This window comes from Barbus barbus, assembly GCF_936440315.1.
Source record: "Barbus barbus genome assembly, chromosome: 9".
Lineage (NCBI taxonomy): Eukaryota > Metazoa > Chordata > Actinopteri > Cypriniformes > Cyprinidae > Barbus > Barbus barbus.
The window spans coordinates 4,983,994-5,005,222 of NC_136737.1; the positions used below are offsets into that span (position 1 = coordinate 4,983,994).

At 34.3% G+C, this 21,229-nt stretch overlaps 1 protein-coding gene across 2 annotated transcripts; it reads right to left on the reverse strand.

Annotated features, from left to right (window-relative positions):
• Positions 1–392: 392 nt before the first annotated feature.
• zfr2 (zinc finger RNA binding protein 2) lies at positions 393–19,626 on the reverse strand. 2 transcript variants are annotated; one of them, XM_079425191.1, is made up of 19 exons: positions 19,523–19,626; positions 18,177–18,423; positions 17,977–18,091; positions 17,624–17,839; positions 17,204–17,547; positions 15,590–15,772; positions 15,251–15,470; positions 13,484–13,632; positions 13,131–13,250; positions 12,584–12,729; positions 11,608–11,734; positions 11,322–11,518; positions 11,069–11,237; positions 9,035–9,176; positions 6,568–6,653; positions 2,302–2,397; positions 2,103–2,214; positions 1,005–1,102; positions 393–921 (listed from the first exon to the last, which is right to left on the reverse strand). In XM_079425191.1, exons 1-19 carry the CDS (start codon positions 19,585–19,587, stop codon positions 748–750), a joined length of 3,006 nt encoding a protein of 1,001 aa, XP_079281317.1. In that variant the 5' UTR covers positions 19,588–19,626; the 3' UTR covers positions 393–747. The 2 variants fall into 2 exon arrangements, with proteins under 2 accessions (XP_079281317.1, XP_079281316.1); XM_079425190.1 differs by having other exon boundaries at positions 485–921; positions 11,608–11,737.
• Between the last annotated feature and the right edge of the window lie 1,603 nt (positions 19,627–21,229).

The following is a 21,229-nucleotide window of genomic DNA, read 5'->3' on the forward strand; positions in this document are numbered from 1 at the left end:
ATATTATATAGAATAAATTTATTCATATTTATAAATATATCTATCTAAATAGTTTGTGTTTTATACAGTGGGATCCAAAAGTCGTGAGTCTTTTAATTTAAAATAATAATAAATTTTTTGAAAAACAATTTGAGAGCAATGAACATCTGTTTATATATTGAGTGTCAATAAATTACCTTCAATTAATTAGAAATGAAAAGTCAAATTATTTATTATTAATTGTATGATATAATGTTCATTTTACATTTTTCAAAATTATAAAACATTTATGTCCTTGTCAAAATGGCTGAAAAATAAAAACGTCAATGTGGACTCAGGAGTTTTGGACTCCACTGTATTAAAAAAAAAAAAAAGATATATATATGATGTAAACAAAAAAGACTGGCCTGTGTCTGGATAATTAAAGCTTTTAATTAAGTGCCATTAATATGTCAAAGTGCCTAATAGAGCTAATGTGATGTTCAGTAACTTTATATTATATTTTGGTCGCTGATGGGTAGCGATGTTCATTTATCATCTGATAAGCTGAAAATGAGATGCGACTGCTGTATTTTAGAAACATTTCAGCCTATTTTCAGCTCAGATGTAATAGAAAGACATATTGCATCATAAAAGGGGAACGACTACATTTTTTCCATCTCTTGTCCTTTTGAAAAACGGAACCATCGAGTGTTGTATTTTTTCCTCTTCAAGTGATATTTATACGTTTCTAAAGACATAATAGCTTGTGAAGATTATGCAGACGCCTCAAGGGTCCTGAGAGTCGTCTTTTTTATCCTTCTTTCCGTCGGCTTCTCCCTCGCCGGTGTCACTGCCGTCGCGTCGTCTCTTGCGGTTTCGGGCCCCGGCCTTTGAAACCGGCAGTGAGCCCATGCCGAGGACTTTATGGATCTGACGGAAAGCCAGCAGTCGCAGTGCATGCTGAAAAAACAAAGACATGTCGCTTTCAGAATAGCATGCATCACGCAAATGGAAATGTTGGCTAGTCAAACCTAGTTTAGTACCTGAGCACTAGCAGTCACGTCCTCCCGTGCTTGTTTCGACATGCTTCCCAGAGCATCTGTTTGACCTTTCTCACACGGGTCAAGAAGACCTGGACCATCTGAGGGGTGGACAGACATTTAATGACCAACTTAAATCTAAATATAAGTGTAAATGGGTTACGAAATGTGTAGCAAAAGAAACATTTGTGATGCATGTCATTAGTAGGAAGGCAACTACTGTGTCTCACCCCGTTTTGTTATTGTTAACTAAACTACTACAAATCATTTTTGTTAATTGAAATAAAGCAAACATTTAATATACTATAAACTATTAAAGTTTAAATTAAATATTAAAAATATTAGATCAACTTAGATGAACATTTCAAATTTTTTGTTTAAGTGTTTAAACTAAAGTACTAAAATTGCTAAGACTAAAATAATAATTAAACCTAAACAGAAATATATAAAAACTAAATCTAATAAAAATGACAAAAGCACATCAAATTATTGCATCCTACCCCACTTGTTACTGTTAACAAAAACTATTAAAAAACTGTTTTATTAATTGCAATAAAGCTGAAATAAAGCATAACCTAAATATTAGATGAAAAATCGTAAACAAAAAAAAAAAGTCAAGTAAAAATTAGAAATGTTGCTTTGCAAACTAAGTAAACTAAAATAAGTTCAAGATAAAGTACTAAAATTAGAAAAACTTAAATATAAAGTATAGCAGAACAGAAATGTTTAGAAGAACAAAAACTAATAAAAAACACAAAATAACTGCATCTTATCTCAGTTATGTTATTGTTAACTAAAACTATTAAAAATTATTTTTGTTGATAGAAATAAAGCTTAAATAAAAAAATAAGATGAAAAATATAACCTTAGCTTAACTAGAAATTTGGCTTTGCCAACTAACGTTAAGTTGAAGTACTAAATTTATAATAAAAATCAATGAAAACTATTATTTAGAAAAATAAATTATAAAAATAATAAAATCACATAAAAAACAAAATTGTAGAATTAAAACTAAAATTTAAATCCCAACTGAAAATCTAAAAAATAAAAGAACTATAAAAAGTAAACTATAAAATAAAGGTGGAATAACACTGGTCCTACCTGGCAGGAGAATCCCGGTGGAGATGCATTCGAGGACCCTCCGCAGAGCTTCTCCTGGACTGAGTGGACCGGATGCACTGCTAATGGCTTTTTCCACAAGCAGCTCCATGGCCTTTGTGAACGAAAACGCAACACGTTACTTAATGCGATAATTATTAGCTAAAGCTCAAATCACCGTTAGCAAGGAAAGTCAACCGACCCAGTCGGGCATCTTGCCCCAGGTAGGTACGCGCTGACACAGATCCCGCAGAACCCGAATAACGATGACGCAAGACTGAAGACCGTTTGCCCGAGCCTGTGGACAAAACTCATTAATATGCAACAATCACATCTAACAGCAGCCCTTCAATTAATAATACAAATGCTAATTGAAAATGCTAATGCTACTAAAATGAATCAATGGTTAAGTCCAAGACATGCTCCATGTAAGTATGCAAACACTTGGCCATTGTATGGCAAGTGCACAGTTCCACCGTACAGGTTGAACTACAAAATATTTAGGTAGTTAGCTAGCTAACATGCTAACCAGTTGACAATAAACAACTAACTTGCTCTGCGATATTCTTTTCAAGTTGTTCATGAAGAAAAAATAGACCGTAGAACGTTTATGCTAATGTCGATTATAGCGCCCCTTGTGGCAATACTGAAAATAAGGTGCATCAGCGATGCAACACTAATTACGTTCTGACAAATTTATTAATGTAGCTATGCTGGAAGTCGAACTTGTGTTGATAGAAGCGATACGTACTTGCATAGAGTATGTTTCGGGAGTATGCGAAAGTCAGTAGCATGTCGGTTAGCTACGTGTAGCTTTCCCAATAGTGAATTTTTTACCGACCAAGTCAATTTAGTGCTTAATTACGCTTCTATACTTTATGGAAAGTTTTTTTTTTTTTTACGTTATGTCTAACTCAACTACGTTGTAATAGACCACAGTTAATATGCAAGACTGAAGATCATTAGCCTAAGCCTGTGGACAAAACTCAATACACAACAATCATGGCTGCTATTTAGTTAATACAAATTGTAAATGCTAATGCTAAAATGCTACTAAAATTACACAATTCTGCACAAGACCAGAAACATACTCTCAAGTACGCAAACACTCAGTTATTGTATTGCAAATGTACATACTTAAATACAACTACTTATTTAGATAGTTCGCGAGAGAACATGCCAGCCAGTTGACAATCAGCTGACTTGCTCTGCCATATTCTTTTCCAAAAGTTGTTTTTGCAAGAGAAAATAAATAGCAGGAAGTTTATGCTATTTACCACTATAATGGCAATGTGTTACTTATTGCATTCTGACATATTTAACAATGCAACTACGAATGAAACTTGCATTGATAGAAGTGATTCATACTTGCGTAGAGTATGTTTCAGGTTTAGGTTAAAGTCAGTAGCATGCTGGGAGCTTTCCCATAAGCCATTCATTTAACGTTCAAGTCACTTAGTGTCTAAATAATGCTTCTTTAAAAAAGTGCAATAGTATTTTTTTTATTGTAACTTGCAGATTAGTACGGAAGCGTATTGCATTCACTTGAGGAAAAAAAATCTACTCTTTTTCTGAATTAATGACTTAATTATCTCAGAATTACGAGATAATTTAATGAAAAAGTTTTTGCTCTGTTTTTCTGAATTAACGAGTTAATTATCTCAGAATTACGAGATCATTTTTAATGAAAAAAAAAGTTTTTGCTCTGTTTTTCTGAATTAATGACTTAATTATCTCAGAATTACGAGATAATTTTTAATGAAAAAAAGTTTTTGCTCTGTTTTCCTGAATTAACGAGTTAATTATCTCAGAATTACGAGATAATTTCATTAAAAAAAGTTTTTGCTCTGTTTTCCTGAATTAACGAGTTAATTATCTCAGAATTACGAGATAATTTTTAATGAAAAAAAGTTTTTGCTCTGTTTTCCTGAATTAACGAGTTAATTATCTCAGAATTACGAGATAATTTTTAATGAAAAAAAGTTTTTGCTCTGTTTTTCTGAATTAACGAGTTAATTATCTCAGAATTACGAGATAATTTTTAATGAAAAAAAGTTTTTGCTCTGTTTTTCTGAATTAACGAGTTAATTATCTCAGAATTACGAGATAATTTTTAATGAAAAAAAGTTTTTGCTCTGTTTTTCTGAATTAACGAGTTAATTATCTCAGAATTACGAGATCATTTTTAATGAAAAAAAAAGTTTTTGCTCTGTTTTTCTGAATTAACGAGTTAATTATCTCAGAATTACGAGATCATTTTTAATGAAAAAAAAAGTTTTTGCTCTGTTTTTCTGAATTAACGAGTTAATTATCTCAATTACGAGATCATTTTTAATGAAAAAAAAAGTTTTTGCTCTGTTTTTCTGAATTAACGAGTTAATTATCTCAGAATTACGAGATAATTTCATAAAAAAAGTTTTTGCTCTGTTTTTCTGAATTAACGAGTTAATTATCTCAGAATTACGAGATAATTTCATAAAAAAAGTTTTTGCTCTGTTTTTCTGAATTAACGAGTTAATTATCTCAGAATTACGAGATAATTTCATTAAAAAAAGGTTTTTGCTCTGTTTTTCTGAATTAACGAGTTAATTATCTCAATTACGAGATCATTTTTAATGAAAAAAAAAGTTTTTGCTCTGTTTTTCTGAATTAACGAGTTAATTATCTCAGAATTACGAGATAATTTCATAAAAAAAGTTTTTGCTCTATTTTTCTGAATTAACGAGTTAATTATCTCAGAATTACGAGATCATTTTTAATGAAAAAAAAAGTTTTTGCTCTGTTTTTCTGAATTAATGACTTAATTATCTCAGAATTACGAGATAATTTTTAATGAAAAAAAGTTTTTGCTCTGTTTTCCTGAATTAACGAGTTAATTATCTCAGAATTACGAGATAATTTCATTAAAAAAAGTTTTTGCTCTGTTTTCCTGAATTAACGAGTTAATTATCTCAGAATTACGAGATAATTTTTAATGAAAAAAAGTTTTTGCTCTGTTTTCCTGAATTAACGAGTTAATTATCTCAGAATTACGAGATAATTTTTAATGAAAAAAAGTTTTTGCTCTGTTTTTCTGAATTAACGAGTTAATTATCTCAGAATTACGAGATAATTTTTAATGAAAAAAAGTTTTTGCTCTGTTTTTCTGAATTAACGAGTTAATTATCTCAGAATTACGAGATAATTTTTAATGAAAAAAAGTTTTTGCTCTGTTTTTCTGAATTAACGAGTTAATTATCTCAGAATTACGAGATCATTTTTAATGAAAAAAAAAGTTTTTGCTCTGTTTTTCTGAATTAACGAGTTAATTATCTCAGAATTACGAGATCATTTTTAATGAAAAAAAAAGTTTTTGCTCTGTTTTTCTGAATTAACGAGTTAATTATCTCAATTACGAGATCATTTTTAATGAAAAAAAAAGTTTTTGCTCTGTTTTTCTGAATTAACGAGTTAATTATCTCAGAATTACGAGATAATTTCATAAAAAAAGTTTTTGCTCTGTTTTTCTGAATTAACGAGTTAATTATCTCAGAATTACGAGATAATTTCATAAAAAAAGTTTTTGCTCTGTTTTTCTGAATTAACGAGTTAATTATCTCAGAATTACGAGATAATTTCATTAAAAAAAGGTTTTTGCTCTGTTTTTCTGAATTAACGAGTTAATTATCTCAATTACGAGATCATTTTTAATGAAAAAAAAAGTTTTTGCTCTGTTTTTCTGAATTAACGAGTTAATTATCTCAGAATTACGAGATAATTTCATAAAAAAAGTTTTTGCTCTATTTTTCTGAATTAACGAGTTAATTATCTCAGAATTACGAGATCATTTTTAATGAAAAAAAAAGTTTTTGCTCTGTTTTTCTGAATTAATGACTTAATTATCTCAGAATTACGAGATAATTTTTAATGAAAAAAAGTTTTTGCTCTGTTTTCCTGAATTAACGAGTTAATTATCTCAATTACGAGATAATTTTTAATGAAAAAAAGTTTTTGCTCTGTTTTCCTGAATTAACGAGTTAATTATCTCAGAATTACGAGATAATTTCATTAAAAAAAAGTTTTTGCTCTGTTTTCCTGAATTAACGAGTTAATTATCTCAGAATTACGAGATAATTTCATTAAAAAAAAGTTTTTACTCTGTTTTTCTGAATTAACGAGTTAATTATCTCAATTACGAGATAATTTTTAATGAAAAAAAAAGTTTTTGCTCTGTTTTTCTGAATTAATGACTTAATTATCTCGTAATTCTGAGATAATTAACTCGTTAATTCAGAAAAACAGAGTAGATTTTTTTTCCTCAAGTGAATGCAATACGCTTCCGTAGATTAGCCATTACTTTTTGAGAAAGTTTTTACTTTCGTTATACTGTAATGTAACTGTACAGATTACATGTCTATTGCCCTAAAATATTAAATACAATGCAAGCCTATACTAAATTAGTTATCTTAAACTATCTATTTTTTTTTACCTGAAACCATTTAGCATGTCGCAGAGCCGCTAAATACTCAAGGCACTTGGTCCTGCTGAGAACATCCGGAGAGTCTTTCTCTGACGCTGCAAGGACACATGTAGTTAATGTAGTAATTAATGATTTAGCAATGGTAAGAAACAGTAAGTAGTTCTTGTTGATATAACATTGTTAATTAAATGACACAAAGCTTTATTAAGAGATTTGTGGCACTAGGCTGCGTTAATGTGATCATTAAAACAAAGTGACAACACTGATATTTCACAAGACGAGGGGTTTTCCGCACGTCCAGGTTCCTAAAAATGCAATGTTATGCAAAAGATGTAGATGGAAAATATTATTGCTTGGGTCTGCTAATGCATGATTAACAAACCCAAACAGGACAAGTGTGGAGAACCGCTTTGGTTTTTGTTTGTTTGAAAGAAACAGAATTGAGAATATCATTAACAAAATAAAACAACAATGACCTCAGGTTACAAGTCGGAATTTCAGAGGCTTTTGAGGTCACTGTTAAAAAAACTTCAGGATGAGAGGATAATATTGTTTATCACTATGTAATCTATTGTGAAACTAGTCATACATTGTCAGTCCCAAAATACCGCAGTGGCTGCATAGTTTGATTATCTACAGGAGTGACAAACATATTTTTCAACTGAATTCTAGTTTGTTTTTACGAAGTAATTTTGTTTTTTTTAAATCAAGGAAACGCAATTTACTAAAAAAAGAAAAGAAAAAATAATCAGGTAGTTACAAGCAAACTGACATAAAATTTGCATCGCGTGCACAAAATAAACCAGTGACAATTATAAAAAATTAACCTAATTAATAATTATAAGTGGCAGTTTAATGAGCATAAACAAAACTTACAAAAAAAAAAGTAAGAAATACTGTATTTTACTATTAAAACAATAATAATGTAATAAAATCATTCAAATAAAATAAATTAATAAATCGCTACTAACAATAACACCGTTTCTGATGAAAAATAGCCAACATGAAGCATATTAATTGATAAAAACTGTTTCGTAACATGAAAACATCAAGAATCACTAGGGATGCACCAAAGTTTCGGCTGCCGGAAATTATCGGAATAAAATGCCATTTTTGTTTTTTGGCCGAAATAGAAAAACGGGCGAAAATATGAGCCTAAAACATCCGCCCAGCAGTGTTCAGCGCGCAGGTTTCACGCTCCCTCAAGTTGTTGTCAATATGGGGTGTGCCCATAAAAACGCTCCACTCGTGTGGAGCTGATAAAATGTAAAAACTGTAACTTGAATGCAATGTAAGTCGCTTTGGATAAAAGCGTCTGCTAAATGCATAAATGTAAATGTTGTGTACCACTCATGCTCAACGGAAAAGCAAAGTCCACTCAAATAATGCGCAGACAGGAAATTTATATGTAGTATACTTGTTCCTGTTTGCAACAGCACTACTGTGCTGTAACATGGTGTAGTACAACTGTACTGGGCAACGCTGGTAAAATACGCTGCCCTCTCGTGACGTTTACTCTGCTCACCTGCTCTGATAATAGGCCTAATAGCTTGGTAGGACCATACGTTATTTGGGTAATTAGTCAAAAAACAAAAAAACTGTTATATTGATTCTGTCGCACAGAACTGAATAAAAATAATATTGATATTTAATAGGCCTATTAACATGTTGTTTTTTTATTGTTGTGTAAGTTTTTGACTCTTCTAAAGTAAAAAAATAACGTAATATGTTTGTAGACATTTAGGAAACATTTCGTTTAAATAGCTGTTTCTCTGAAAAATAATGCAATAGTCAGTAATTTTACTCTGAAATGCGCGTTCCGGGGCAGAACGCCTTTGTTTTTGCAATACCCATTTCAACCACTAGCTGTCAATCTTACATACTGCACCTTTAATATTATTTAATGAAATAATAAACAATTATTATAAAGTATTTTTGGTTTTCTGGCCAAGTGCATCCAGAATTTTCAGTTTTGGCCCAGAATTTTAATTTCGGTGCATCCCGAAGGATCACAATTTTGCGTGATGTAGAATCGACTATTTTCCGTACACACTCAAAAATAAATACGATTGTCACTCCCCAAACTTCACATCGTTCACTGCCACTTTTATGCGTATAAACAAATTGGCCTGAAAAAGTTTGTGGGCAAAGCTAAAATTCTCTCTCATCCTGAAGTGCCCATGTATCTTACAACACAACTTGTACAATATTGCGCCACAGTGGTAAAGAAAGGTCAGAGATCCTGTTTTTGATTCCTTAAAACGTTTTCAGAAAGCAATGCAAAACCGAACGAGGGCAAATAATGGACTGAACCGAAAGGAAAAAAAGAAAATGAAGGAGGGGAAGGGGGGCAGAAATGAACAGGAAAGCCAATTCACTGATGGAAAATTCAATTCTGTATATGGAAATATCCGTATTTTTGGTGAACCAAGGGAACACATACAGTGCTGCTGAGGGAAAGCACGGGTTCTCTAACCTTTCTCCATGTTGGGGTCTTCGCGCATCACTGGCGAGGTAAGAGAGATGGTGACCTGCATTTTTGGTTCCTTGCTTGAAAAAATGACGATGTTGGCTTCCTCAGGGTGTACCTGCACCTCATACTGATCTTCAGAAAAGGTCTGCCGGTTAAAAGGACACTTTGCATTACTACAGAGGAGACGGCAGGGGTCAATACAGGGGCCTTAATTTGTCCCTTTTAATCCCATTGGAAATTGCCACACTCAAAAGTCTTGGCTGCATAATGCAGGGGTTAATGGGATATAATGCGTATGGGAATGAAGTACATGCCCCAGTCTCTCTCTGTAGGTGTCCTAACCAGGCAGTGGAACTAAAGATCAGTTAAAGATACACGGACCACAAGAGCAGCAGAAGGAGCAAAGACAAAAGCTCATTTATTTGCAGTTATTTTGAATTATATTTGGTGGATAACACAATAAACCACCAGAAACATGTCTGGGTCATATTTCATTCCCCAAAAGTGGGGAATTATATTTTGCATCAAGTAAACAAAGTATATTTTAAGGTCATAAAGATTTGACATTATTTTCAAGAAATTTAGCACATTTTCCCCCATGCATTGAGTCATTACCGCAATGCACAACAATCTCATTACTGTAATGTGAAGAAAAAAAAAAATAATTATCTGTATGTTACTGATTGCATCAAGTAAATAAACATTTTTAAGATTATAAAGATTTGGCATTATTTTCATGACATTTAGCACATTTCCCCCCATGCATCGAGTCATTACCGCAATGCACAACAATCTCAATCTCATTACTGTAATGTGAAAAACTAAAGAATAATAAAAGAATTAAATTGTAAGTAGTATTCATATATTATGGTAGTATTGTACTGAATGTAATAAAGACTTTTTTGTATGTTACGGTAATGAGTTTTTGTTGCTGCATTATATCCAAAACAATTTCGAAAATATATTAAATTGTAATAAAAATATTTTTCTGCATAATTTTCTGCATGTTACAGTAATGAGGTTTTGTGCTGCATTAATGACATTTTAGGAAATATGTTTAATTGACAAAAATAATTTCCTTTATGATTTTCTGTATGTTATGGTAATGATGCTTTTTGCTGCATCACAGCAAAGACAATTTAGGAAATATGTTCATGAATAAAAAAAATTATAATTTTCTGCATAATTTGTTGCATGTAATGAAATGTGTTTCATTGTCATGAATATAATTGACTATGATTTTTTGTATGTTACGGCAATAATTTTTTTCCTGCATTATAGTAAAGACAACTTAGGAAATGTTAAATTGCAATAAAAAATAATTTTATTTATAATTTTCCACAAATTATGGTAATGAGGATTGTGCTGCATTAATGACATTTCAGGAAACGTTTAATTATCATGAAAATAATTTAGGAAACATGTCAAACTGAGATAATTATTTTTTACATAACTTTCTGCATGTTACAGCAATTTTTGGAAAACAACTGAAATGTCAGTAAAATTATTTTCTGTTATGTTATGCTGTATGATATGCTTTTTTGCAGCAGCAGCATTACAGTAATGACATTATTTTAGGAAATGTTTAGTTGTCAACGATAAAAAAAAAAAAAAGTAATGGGCATAAAAAATACTCTTCATTTGCTTTCTACAAAATATGATACATTTTAATTTTTTAAAATATATATATATTTTTTTTTTTATTTTTTTTTTTTACTTTTGATTCAGGTGTAAAATATGACCTGGACATTTCTTAGTGAGACTCACGCATATGACAGCCAAGCTTTATTTTAAGAAATGTTAAACAAACACCCAGCTACATGTTGCTATATATAAGCTTAACACCTGAGATCATGTGATTTCTCGTGGGTGATTTCCATCATGTAACAGCCAGAACAAAGTGAAACAAGGTGATAAAACCACAAGTGCAAAGATATGAGCATAAACAGGTCATAAGTCAATAATGATTTTCAGCAGCTTCGACATAAATGTTTATTTTACATGCATAGCAACTTCACAAAAAAAAGACAAGCTTACCGATAGTTGTTTGGGGAGTTGCTCCGCAATGGTTTTCAATAGAGAGGCGGTGGGTTTCTTGGCAGCTAACAGGATGAGCTGGACGTTGCGGTCACCGCGAAGGAGGAGACCTTTAGCCAGGATTCCCACACGCATGACTCCTTTGAGAATACGAGCCTGAGACTCCGACCTGTCCAAGCGGAAGCACGTAAATATAAACTTCACACTACTATTTGATAGCATAAACACAACGCTAGCTGGCAAGAGTCCTCACTGTTTGTCTGTCGCGTCACTGTCGTCATCGGCAGCACACGCCTCCTTCTCCAGCAGCGAATCAGACACCAGTTTGAGAGCACGCTCAGAATGCGACACAATTCGCTGGACGGCTTGAAGCTCCTCCTCCACGGGGTAGATGGCCGAGTGTTTGGCCATGATGTGGCGGTCGTCGGGCGAATCGGGCCGTCGCGCGGGCTAAAGATCAATGGGAGAATTGTTACGCTTTACAATTTGATTAAAACTAGCATCTGATCAGTTTTTGTCTGAAATGTCATTGTTCTTACCAATAGGGGCGGCACCGGCATGTTGGGTCGGCCCATGAGAGGGGGCGGGGCCATTCTGTGTCTCATCTCCACCCAGTATAACTGCTCCTCCTCCATCCTCCGCCAGTACATGTCCTCCTCGTACCTCCTGCTGGACGACACATGGAAATGTGAATATAAAAAAAAGTGACAAATCATGTCATCGTAACCAGCACACACTACATTCAGTGTAAAGAATGATGTGAAAATGATTGTTTACAATATTTGAAAAATATGTACTCCATTTTTTAAAGAGTGCCAAACTGTAATCTTATGAAAAATGTTTGTGTGTGTGTGTGTAAATGTGTGAAAATTATGATTTCCCTGAATATAAAAATTATGAATTTTTACTCAGTGACTTAAACCATGTTTGATGTATATCGTTTGAAGATATTTTGCACAAAATTACTCAAAACAAACACTGATAAAATAATTAACTCTACATTTAGTGCAAAAAATGATGTGAAATGTATTGCATATTAACTATTTTTAATTATTATATATAGAATATTTGCTAAAGTGCTGAATTTTAATCATATGAAAAATATAATTTATGATTTGAAAATAATTAAATTTTATATACATTTACAAAAAATTTACACTAAAATTACACTGCTAAATTTGAATTATCATGAAAAATGTTATATACTTTTACATTTTGTAATGATGTGAAAATTACATTACACTAATAATTAAATTAGCAAAAAGTACAGTAAATTATAGAATGTGATTTTATGCACACACACACATATATATATATATATATATAAATGAACATATTCAAAGTGACTTAAATCATGTTTGATGCACATTCGTTGTGAAAATATCAAATTTTCAATATGTCAAAAGTTCAGTATGTTTAACTTGCAGTGAAAAGGCCTTGTGAAATGTGCAATAAACATTCCCATGTTCAAAAAGCTCATTGAAACTTTATCAGCAGATGAAAGCAGATAAAGACCTCATTTCCATGTGCCAACGCTGTTCGTCCTCTTGCTGTCTCTTCAGCACACATTTCTGCTTCTGCTTTCGCAGTTTGACTTCCAGAAGCTTCCGTGCTCGATTACTGGGCTTGATCTCCACAGGAAGGTCTGGGTTCACTTTTTTCTACAAAAGAAAATATTGGTCATTAACTGCAGCCCTGCAGGATTTAGAGTCTTCATGATATGTTTTATGCGTTTTGAACTGAAGTGTCTCAAAGTTAAGCTTTTTTGCACTGATTTTAGATTTATAAATAATTTATGAATAATGTAAAAATAAATAAATAGTTAAGAAAAATGAGAAAACCTAATTTTGAAGCAATTAGTATTTAATTTACTTTTTCAATAACAGAAACTCTTGTGCATTATATAAATAAATGTTGCATTTAATAATTATTAATATACAAAAAAATATTTAAACATTTAATGAAATCATTTGTTTATGAAAAAAACCGCATGAAAGGAAGACAACAAGTATAAAGTTGCTTTGTGGCACATAAGAACATACAAAGATGGGTGACATCTTACCTTGTACTGCAGACGGTGTCTCCGTCCCTTCAGGTGCATGTCTTTAGCATTGGGATCGTTGAAACTGCATTCACACAGTTTACAGTGAAAGCGAATCACCTTACCATCGTCATTTCGAACCTGAGGACGTAAAAACACGATTCAGAGACTTAAAACCCTCAGGAGAATACCCAATTATCCTTAAATGTCACACATTTACTAGAAGAAATCCTTTCGATTCAGACTTGATTCACTAATAAATGATTTGTGAATAAATTTGACTGATTCATGGACAAAAAGAGAGATTCACACATTTGATTCAAGTTTTACTCAACACAATATGCAAATAATTAATTTTGACTGAACGGTCTCACCTCTTCTACATAATCGTGTCCAACAGGCTGAATGTCTCCTTGAGCTCCAGTACCGTCACCATCCTCATCATCGCTCAAAGTGTCCACCTTCACTACGGGCGGCTTCGCCTCCTCCGTCTTTACCGGAGCTGGTGTGGATGTTCTGCTGCCTGGAGAGAAATGGATATCGGGAATTTACTCTATTTCTTGTTTCTGTTTGTAATGTAACCAAATGCTACCAAAATGTTTATGATGTGCAGGGTTTGTTGCATGACTAAATTTATCAGTTCATAACCTGCTGAGCAACATTATCTGGAATGAATATCACAACTATATAAAGCAAAAAGACTGATTATGCCGATGTTTGAAAGACACATTGCGTCAACATGACGACTGAAATGTGTACGAGGAGACTTTTCTTCTGCAAGGCAGGATGTTAATCATCTATTCCCGTCATGTGGGTTTTGTGAGCGATGCACTAAAGAGGAAATATCATCTATTTCTGTGATCAGTGTGAACACCGATTGTGAAATTAAGAAGGTGAAATTAAGGTGACGTTACAGAAACATCTAGAAACATCAGGCATTTGTGCGACTAAAACTGAGCTTAAACTAAAAATTAAACACATTAGGCCTCATTTATGAGACATGAGATGAACGTAATTGTGTGCAAACAGGTCTTATAAACATTGACAAACTGTTACAAATGTAAAACAATTTAGATGTAAATCATAAATCCTTCATAAAAATTTTAGTTAACATTCGTTAAAATTAGTTAATGCATCGAAGAGTGAAACATTTGATTTTTGTTAAATGTTAGTTAATAAAAATGCATTTTAATAAAACAATATTTTTCATGTTAGCTCACATGCATTAACTAATGCTAAAACAAACAACGTTTGATGTAAAAACATTACTAAATGTTAGTTCATGTTAACTAATGCATTCAACAAATGTGACCTTATTGTGAAGTTACCAACATTTCTTAAATAAATTTGCACAAAACCTGAAGAATTCTAATGTAAATCAGTCATAAAACCATTTTTGCTTAAATTGTTGCAATCGCATCATTGCGCAAATTTATATTCGCAAACAACTCATGCAAGAAAAGTTAAACAAATGAGGCCAAATAAGTTTGGTACGATTTCTGCATCAATCATTTGTAAAACTTGTGTATGTTATCGAACTTACACAAAAAATCTGTAAATAATTACTAAAATCATCGTTATGTAAACATCGTTATGTAAAAAAGTGCAAATGAATTTAAAAAAACATTCACAAGCGTAACAAAATGCGAACAAATCCATTTTAATCATTCAGTAGTTTTATACTACATACTTGTGCAATCGTTAAAAAAACTATGTAAATAATTCGCAAAGCCATTCGTGTAGATTCTCGTAATTGCAAAAACTTCTGCGCAAGTCATTCGTAAACTTAATTGTTTTGAAAATTACAATTAGTACTTCAAATGATTTACACAGAAATTTGTGCCGCTCACATTTTACGAAAAAGGCCCTAAATCATTATGTAAAGTGTCGCAACTGCAAATAAATTTATAATAAATTCACATAATCTCCAGTGTAAACATCGCAAGTGCAAACAAAACAGTATTCCAAATGATTTACAGAGATATTCATTAAACACTGCATGATTTTCGGCCGTCGCAGACGAAAGATTGCCATCGTGAAACAATTGTGGTCAATCAGAAATCGCCGCGATTGCTTCACGATGCCAGTCTTTCGCCTGCTGAAATTATCATTTAATGAAAAGGCCCTGTAAGGTCACTTACCGATAATAGCAACTTTAGCAATGGCAGGTTTTTTTGCAGGAGACGCCACAGGTTTGGAAAGTGCCGTCGCTGGCGTCTTCTGCGCAACCGATGTAGGGGTGGGAGCGGTTGTCGCAGCCGTCTTGCTAGTAGTCATCGTCACAGCAGCAGGGGCAGAGCTCACGAAAACGGGCTCCGTGGAAGGGATGGGTTTGCCAAGTTTGGTGTGCAACTTCACCACCTGAGTAAATGTTCGACAGCAGGTGCATTTCAATTAAAAGACACCAACAAATCCAAAACATGACAGAAAGCTCAAGAGCACTGAAATGGCCAAAGGGAACATCATGACATTTAACAAACCTTCTGGTGCTTGGATCCCCTGATGTGTGCGGCGTATGCATCGGCACCGGTGCACGAGACGTCACACAATTCACAGCGCAGCTGCGTCTGGACACCGCGAGGTCCGTTGGTCACCTGACTGCCGCTCTTCTGAGCAGCCTCTTTCTTCTTGTGCTTCTGTCCTTCCAGATGTTCTCGATACGTCTGCAGGAGAACACATGAAGAAATACGTTTGCTACTACTTTCCACTAAATGTCAGAAACTTTAGGGCAAGAAACTACTTTTGTTTTTTTAAATGCACAGGTGAGTACTGAGATTTTGGACTATTTGGCTTTTCATAACGTGTTGCTGACTAGTGGAAAGATAATATCTAAAATACTTATTTTATTGCACTTTATCTATTTGCATCTATAGATTTCAATCACAGCATGATTGAAAATGCTTTTTTCCCTGAACTTTAGTAGAACTTACACCAAATTTTTGTTTTATTTCCAACTATATTCTAAAGATTTTCGCTCAGAGGTTTGTTCATATATCATTCGCCTGGTTTTATACAAGATTTTATTTCTACAAGCATAGTGAAATTTAACTTATTTCTTGCTGTTGACAGCATTTTCTGATTTATGGAGTGATTTATACCCAGAATTCTTTAGGTAAAAACTTTTGACTAATATGTCAATAAAAAGAAACAATTTTGAACCTGGCTTTACAGATATAATTTGTAATACAAGGATTATTTGCAATTCTTAACAACAAACTGCCACACAAACTTTGACTCAAAAACCAGGCTCATTTAGACTACACTGAAGCTTTCTAAATATATATTATGGACCACTGGAAATGGTTCACTTGCATTAATTGGGAGAAAATGTTTGGATTGTTTGCCTCCAAAACCTCAAAGGAATAGTTCACCCAAAAATGAAATTTACCCCATACTTTACTCACCCTCGAGGCATCCTAGGTGTATATGACTTTGTTCTTTCAGACGGAGTTATATTTCAAAACTTCCAATCTTTATAATGGCAGTGAATGGGTGATATTTTTCAATAGTCCAATAAAGTGCATCCATCCATTAAAGGAAAAAAAGTGCCTCACATGGCTCCAGGGGGTGAATAAAGGCCTCCTGTAGCGAATTGATGCTTTTTTTGTAAGAAAAATATCCATACCACGACCGCCTGGAACGGTGTTCTATTGTGAACGCGCATTCAACAGTTAGCGGAAGCTAGTGATTACTGTCTATATCATTTTAAATATGGATACTTTTCTTACAAAAACACATCAGGAGGCTTTTATTCACCCCCCCCCCCCCTTTTTTTATTAAGGATGATTGCACTTTATTGGACTTCTTATGGACTATTGAAAAATAACACCCATTCACTAACATTATAATGCTTGGAAGAGCAAGGACATTTTTAAATATAACCCCGAATGGATTCGTCTGAAAGAAGAAAGTCATATACACCTAGGGTGGCTTGTGGGTGAGTAAATCATGGGGTAATTTAAATCATGGCGAAAAGTTCTCTTCGGCTGAAGAATGCAAGACCTATACATTTTGGATGGCCTGAGGGTGAGTAAATAATCAGGAAAATTGCATTTTTGGGTGAAACTGAATGTGGATTTCATTCAAACGCTCACCTGTGGACCGGCACAGCTTATCTTGCAGATATCGCAATAGTGCAGCTGTGGCTGTTTGGGTGGCCCTTTGGGCTTTTGGATCTTGCTCTGGTGGAAAACGGGTTTCTTGTATGCATTGACGGAATGGCTGGTGATCGTGCCACTTCCAGTGTTGCTCCAGGAGGAGTTGGCGAGCTGTTTTGGAGGTTGTTGCGTTTGCTGCGGCGGCAGTGGAGGCTGTTGCGGCTGCTGGAGAGGCGGTTGAGGTTGAGGCTGTGCCTGCGGGGGCGCCAGGTGCGCCGGCTGGAAGTACGAAGGTGTGGATGTGTAACCGCTAGACTCATAGCTGGAATAGCTGAGACCGGCTGAAGCGACAAAGAAAGAGATACTGTTAGACGATGCTATTTGTGGCATATAAATCTGAATCGGACGCGGCCATACCGGAGTAGGACGTAGCAGCTGTGGAGCTGAAGGAAGAACTGGGGGTATAAGTGCATATGGGGGCTGGAGTTTGCTGTACGCTGGTTGATGTCGGATAGATGGTGTAGCTAGAGGACACAGAGCTCACAGCGGGAGGGGGTTTCAGAGCTGCGACCTGCCTTTGAACAGGCGGCTGACTGTACACTGTGCTCGTGGGGCTGTAGCCAGTTTTCAGCCCTGAAAAGGCAAAGATGTTCTCTTTTATGAGACTCTTTAATGACAATTTTTGGGTAAACCAAACACAAACTGTCATCTTAAATCCGTTTCCATACAATACTTGGCCATTATTGCCGTTAAAGAGGAATCAGACTCACCTGTCTGGAAGTAGGCCTCGGTTGCAGTTTGCTGTGCAGGTGCGATGCTCGTTTGAAAGTACTGCTTGTTCTCATAGCTACTGACCGGCGGCGGTCGACCATAGTTATAATTCTCCTGTATAACCAATTAAATCAGGAATAAGTAAGTGAGCCCACTTGAGATGCATCATTAAAAACAATGAAGCAAAGAGAAGACTTACCGGTTCAGTCAACACCTGGTAAGTTTGAGGGGTGGTGGTCAGTTGTGGGGATGTTTCGGGCTGCCGGTAGCCGTAGTTTGGGGCGGGATGGGGCTGGTAGGTGGGGTAGGGCGCGGTCACCGCAGGACTCACCGGTTGGGCGGTGGCGGAGGGGTACGAGGCCGTCACCGCATGGGCCACTCCGGGGGCAGGCTGGACGTTATAGCTGCCCGTGGTTGGGTGGGAATAGACAGGAGGCGGCTGGGTGCTGGATGGGAATTTCCGGATTCAGAATTAATGCGGTTTAGACACCCTTCCCTTATGAAAATTAACCATGGTTTTAGTGCAAATTAAAGCCAAAAAAACATGGTTACTACAGTTAAACCATGGTAACCACAAATTAACCATGGTTTTGCAAAACTAACCACAGTTTATAGTGGTTATGTTTTAGTGGTTATACAAATGCGAACCTGGACCACAAAACCTTTTAAGTCTTAAGTCGCTGGGGTATATTTGTAGCAATGGCCAAAAATACATTGCATGGGTCAAAATTATCGAGTTTTCTTTTATGCCAAAAATCCTTAGGATATTAAGTAAAGATCACGTTCCATGAAGATATTATGTAAATTACCAACAGTAAATATATCAATTTTTTTAATTAGTAATATGCATTGCTTAGGAGTTCATTTAGACAGCTTTAAAAGGCGATTTTGTCAATATTTGGATTTTTTTGCACCCTCAGATTACAGATTTTCATACGGTTGTATCTCGGCCAAATGTTGTCCTATCCCAGCTATCCTAAGATTATTTATTCAGCTTTCATACATCTCAATTTCGAAAAAGGTCATCAAATGGTCATCAATACACCAAAAAGCCATGGTAACTACACTTTTCCTACAATAAAACCATCGTTAATTTTGGTAAGGGTTACAAGGGTTCCCAATTGTAAGTCGCTTTGGATAAAAGCGTCTGCCAAATGACTAAATGTAAATGTAAATGCAAGTGTGCAAAATACAATGGCAATAGTATTTACTTTAAAGAATAGGCTACCAAAATATAGAGCTTTTTGGATGCATATGCTCATGTTTAATACAGTACAATGGGAAAGTCACAGAATTATAGCATACCAAATGTTTACCATGGGATACTACGAGTCCATAAGTATGGCAGCACCACGGTAACGTTATTTATATTAGCACACGCATATTTCACACGTTCACGATATAATAATAACATGCAAGCATCAATAAACACATAAACAACAGCAGCTCATGAGATGTTTGCGCACTGGCCGTCAGCATCTCGTTTAAATGCATGTCGTGGCATCCTGACTGCTGTATTCATGCGTGCATGTGTTTGTTTTGTACCTGTACTGCGGGCCGGCGGCGGCAGCTGCATGTGTGAATCCATAATAATTACTGGCCGCCATCATAGAAACTTCAGCAGCAGCAGCAGCAACGGAGGCGGCGTCTCCGGCGATCACGTGACAGGCACGTGTCCCTGACGCTCTCGCCTCAAAATAAAGCCGTAGATGCAAAGATGAATATTATTATACCTAGGTTTATATGTGAAATAGTGAGTTTTGAGCATTTTTAGATCCATTTAAAAACAGAATATTGATGTTTACTTTTAATATCAAATGTGACAGAGATCTTTAAGTTTACGAAAAAAAAACCGCCTCAAAGCCCTTTAGTTCAGGTTTAATTTGGACTCGACATTTAAGTGAGTTTTGATTTGAACTCGGTACTTTTTTAAAAATTCCACAAGTTCGATTCGATCTTTGGAACGTTCAGGGATTTATTGCTTGGCGCCATTATTCGCTAAATTATTAGAATTAACAGTAATTAACCCAAATGCACAACATTACAGCATGCTAGAGTACTGTATGTTAAAGCCTATATAAATATATTTTACAAATATTAATGTTATATACAAATATATAAAAGAAAGTAAATATATTTTTATAATATTAGTCTACAATTATAATGTCCTATAATTAATATGTCCACATACTTACATGTAAATTAACGCAATTAATCGTTTGACAGTACTAAAACATATACAAATATGTATAAATATATATTTATACATGCATATACACACGCACAAACTGAAAATTAAACATAATAATATAATAGTCAACAGTAAATGTCTCATCCACTCAGAATGACATTACAGTACTATGTCTTGTACTTTAGCGTCACCTGTGGGTTGAGAGGGTTAAAGTGGGATGCTCAGAGGATGTGGAAGTGCCTAAATAACAGATGCTCTATTCATCCTGAGCCTGGGCCACCAGCATTCAGCATTCAAGAGGAGAAGCAATATGACAAAGCATCGCTGACAGGAATAAAGCATCCTTACTGGTAATGTTTGGATTTAAATAGCAGAATATACACGCTTCTGGAAACATGACGGGCTAAATTCAGTTTCAAAGTGCCTGTCTGTGACCTGGAGAGTGAGCGTATAGTTCTTTCTGTCCCTCACAGTGAACAGAGGAGTCTTGTGTTTCTCCTGGAGCACCTGCATCAACACCTGCGTTCTGCTCTGGGTGAAGAGGGAAAATAATCAGTTCACCAGGAATAATCCGATGCTTATGTGAGTAAGAGCGCTTTAATAATCTGTTGCTATTATTTTCATCTATCAAAGACTGAATTTAGCTAGATTTGTTGAGTTTTCAAAGAATTTTGAAGAATCATGAGGAAAAATAGTGGATTAGTGCTTTCAAGCCACACCACCTTGACGTTTCAATATAATATTAATATTTAATATTCATTATATAACATTTAGACTCCAAATACAGCCGTTTTATTGTAGTATCACTGAATTATTTTTTATTATATTTATTTTAAATTCAGTCATTTTGTTGTGCATTTTTTATATTTTTTGTTTTATTTTGAGTATGTTTATTCAGTTGCTGTTAGTTTTAGTCAATTTATTACATCAAGTTAAAATAAAATAAAATAAAAAATGTTGCTTTGGCAACTAGTTGAAATAAAAATAACAATTTTTCATATATTATCATTGATTTGATATAAATATTATTTTATGTAAATATATAAATATTTATTTAATCA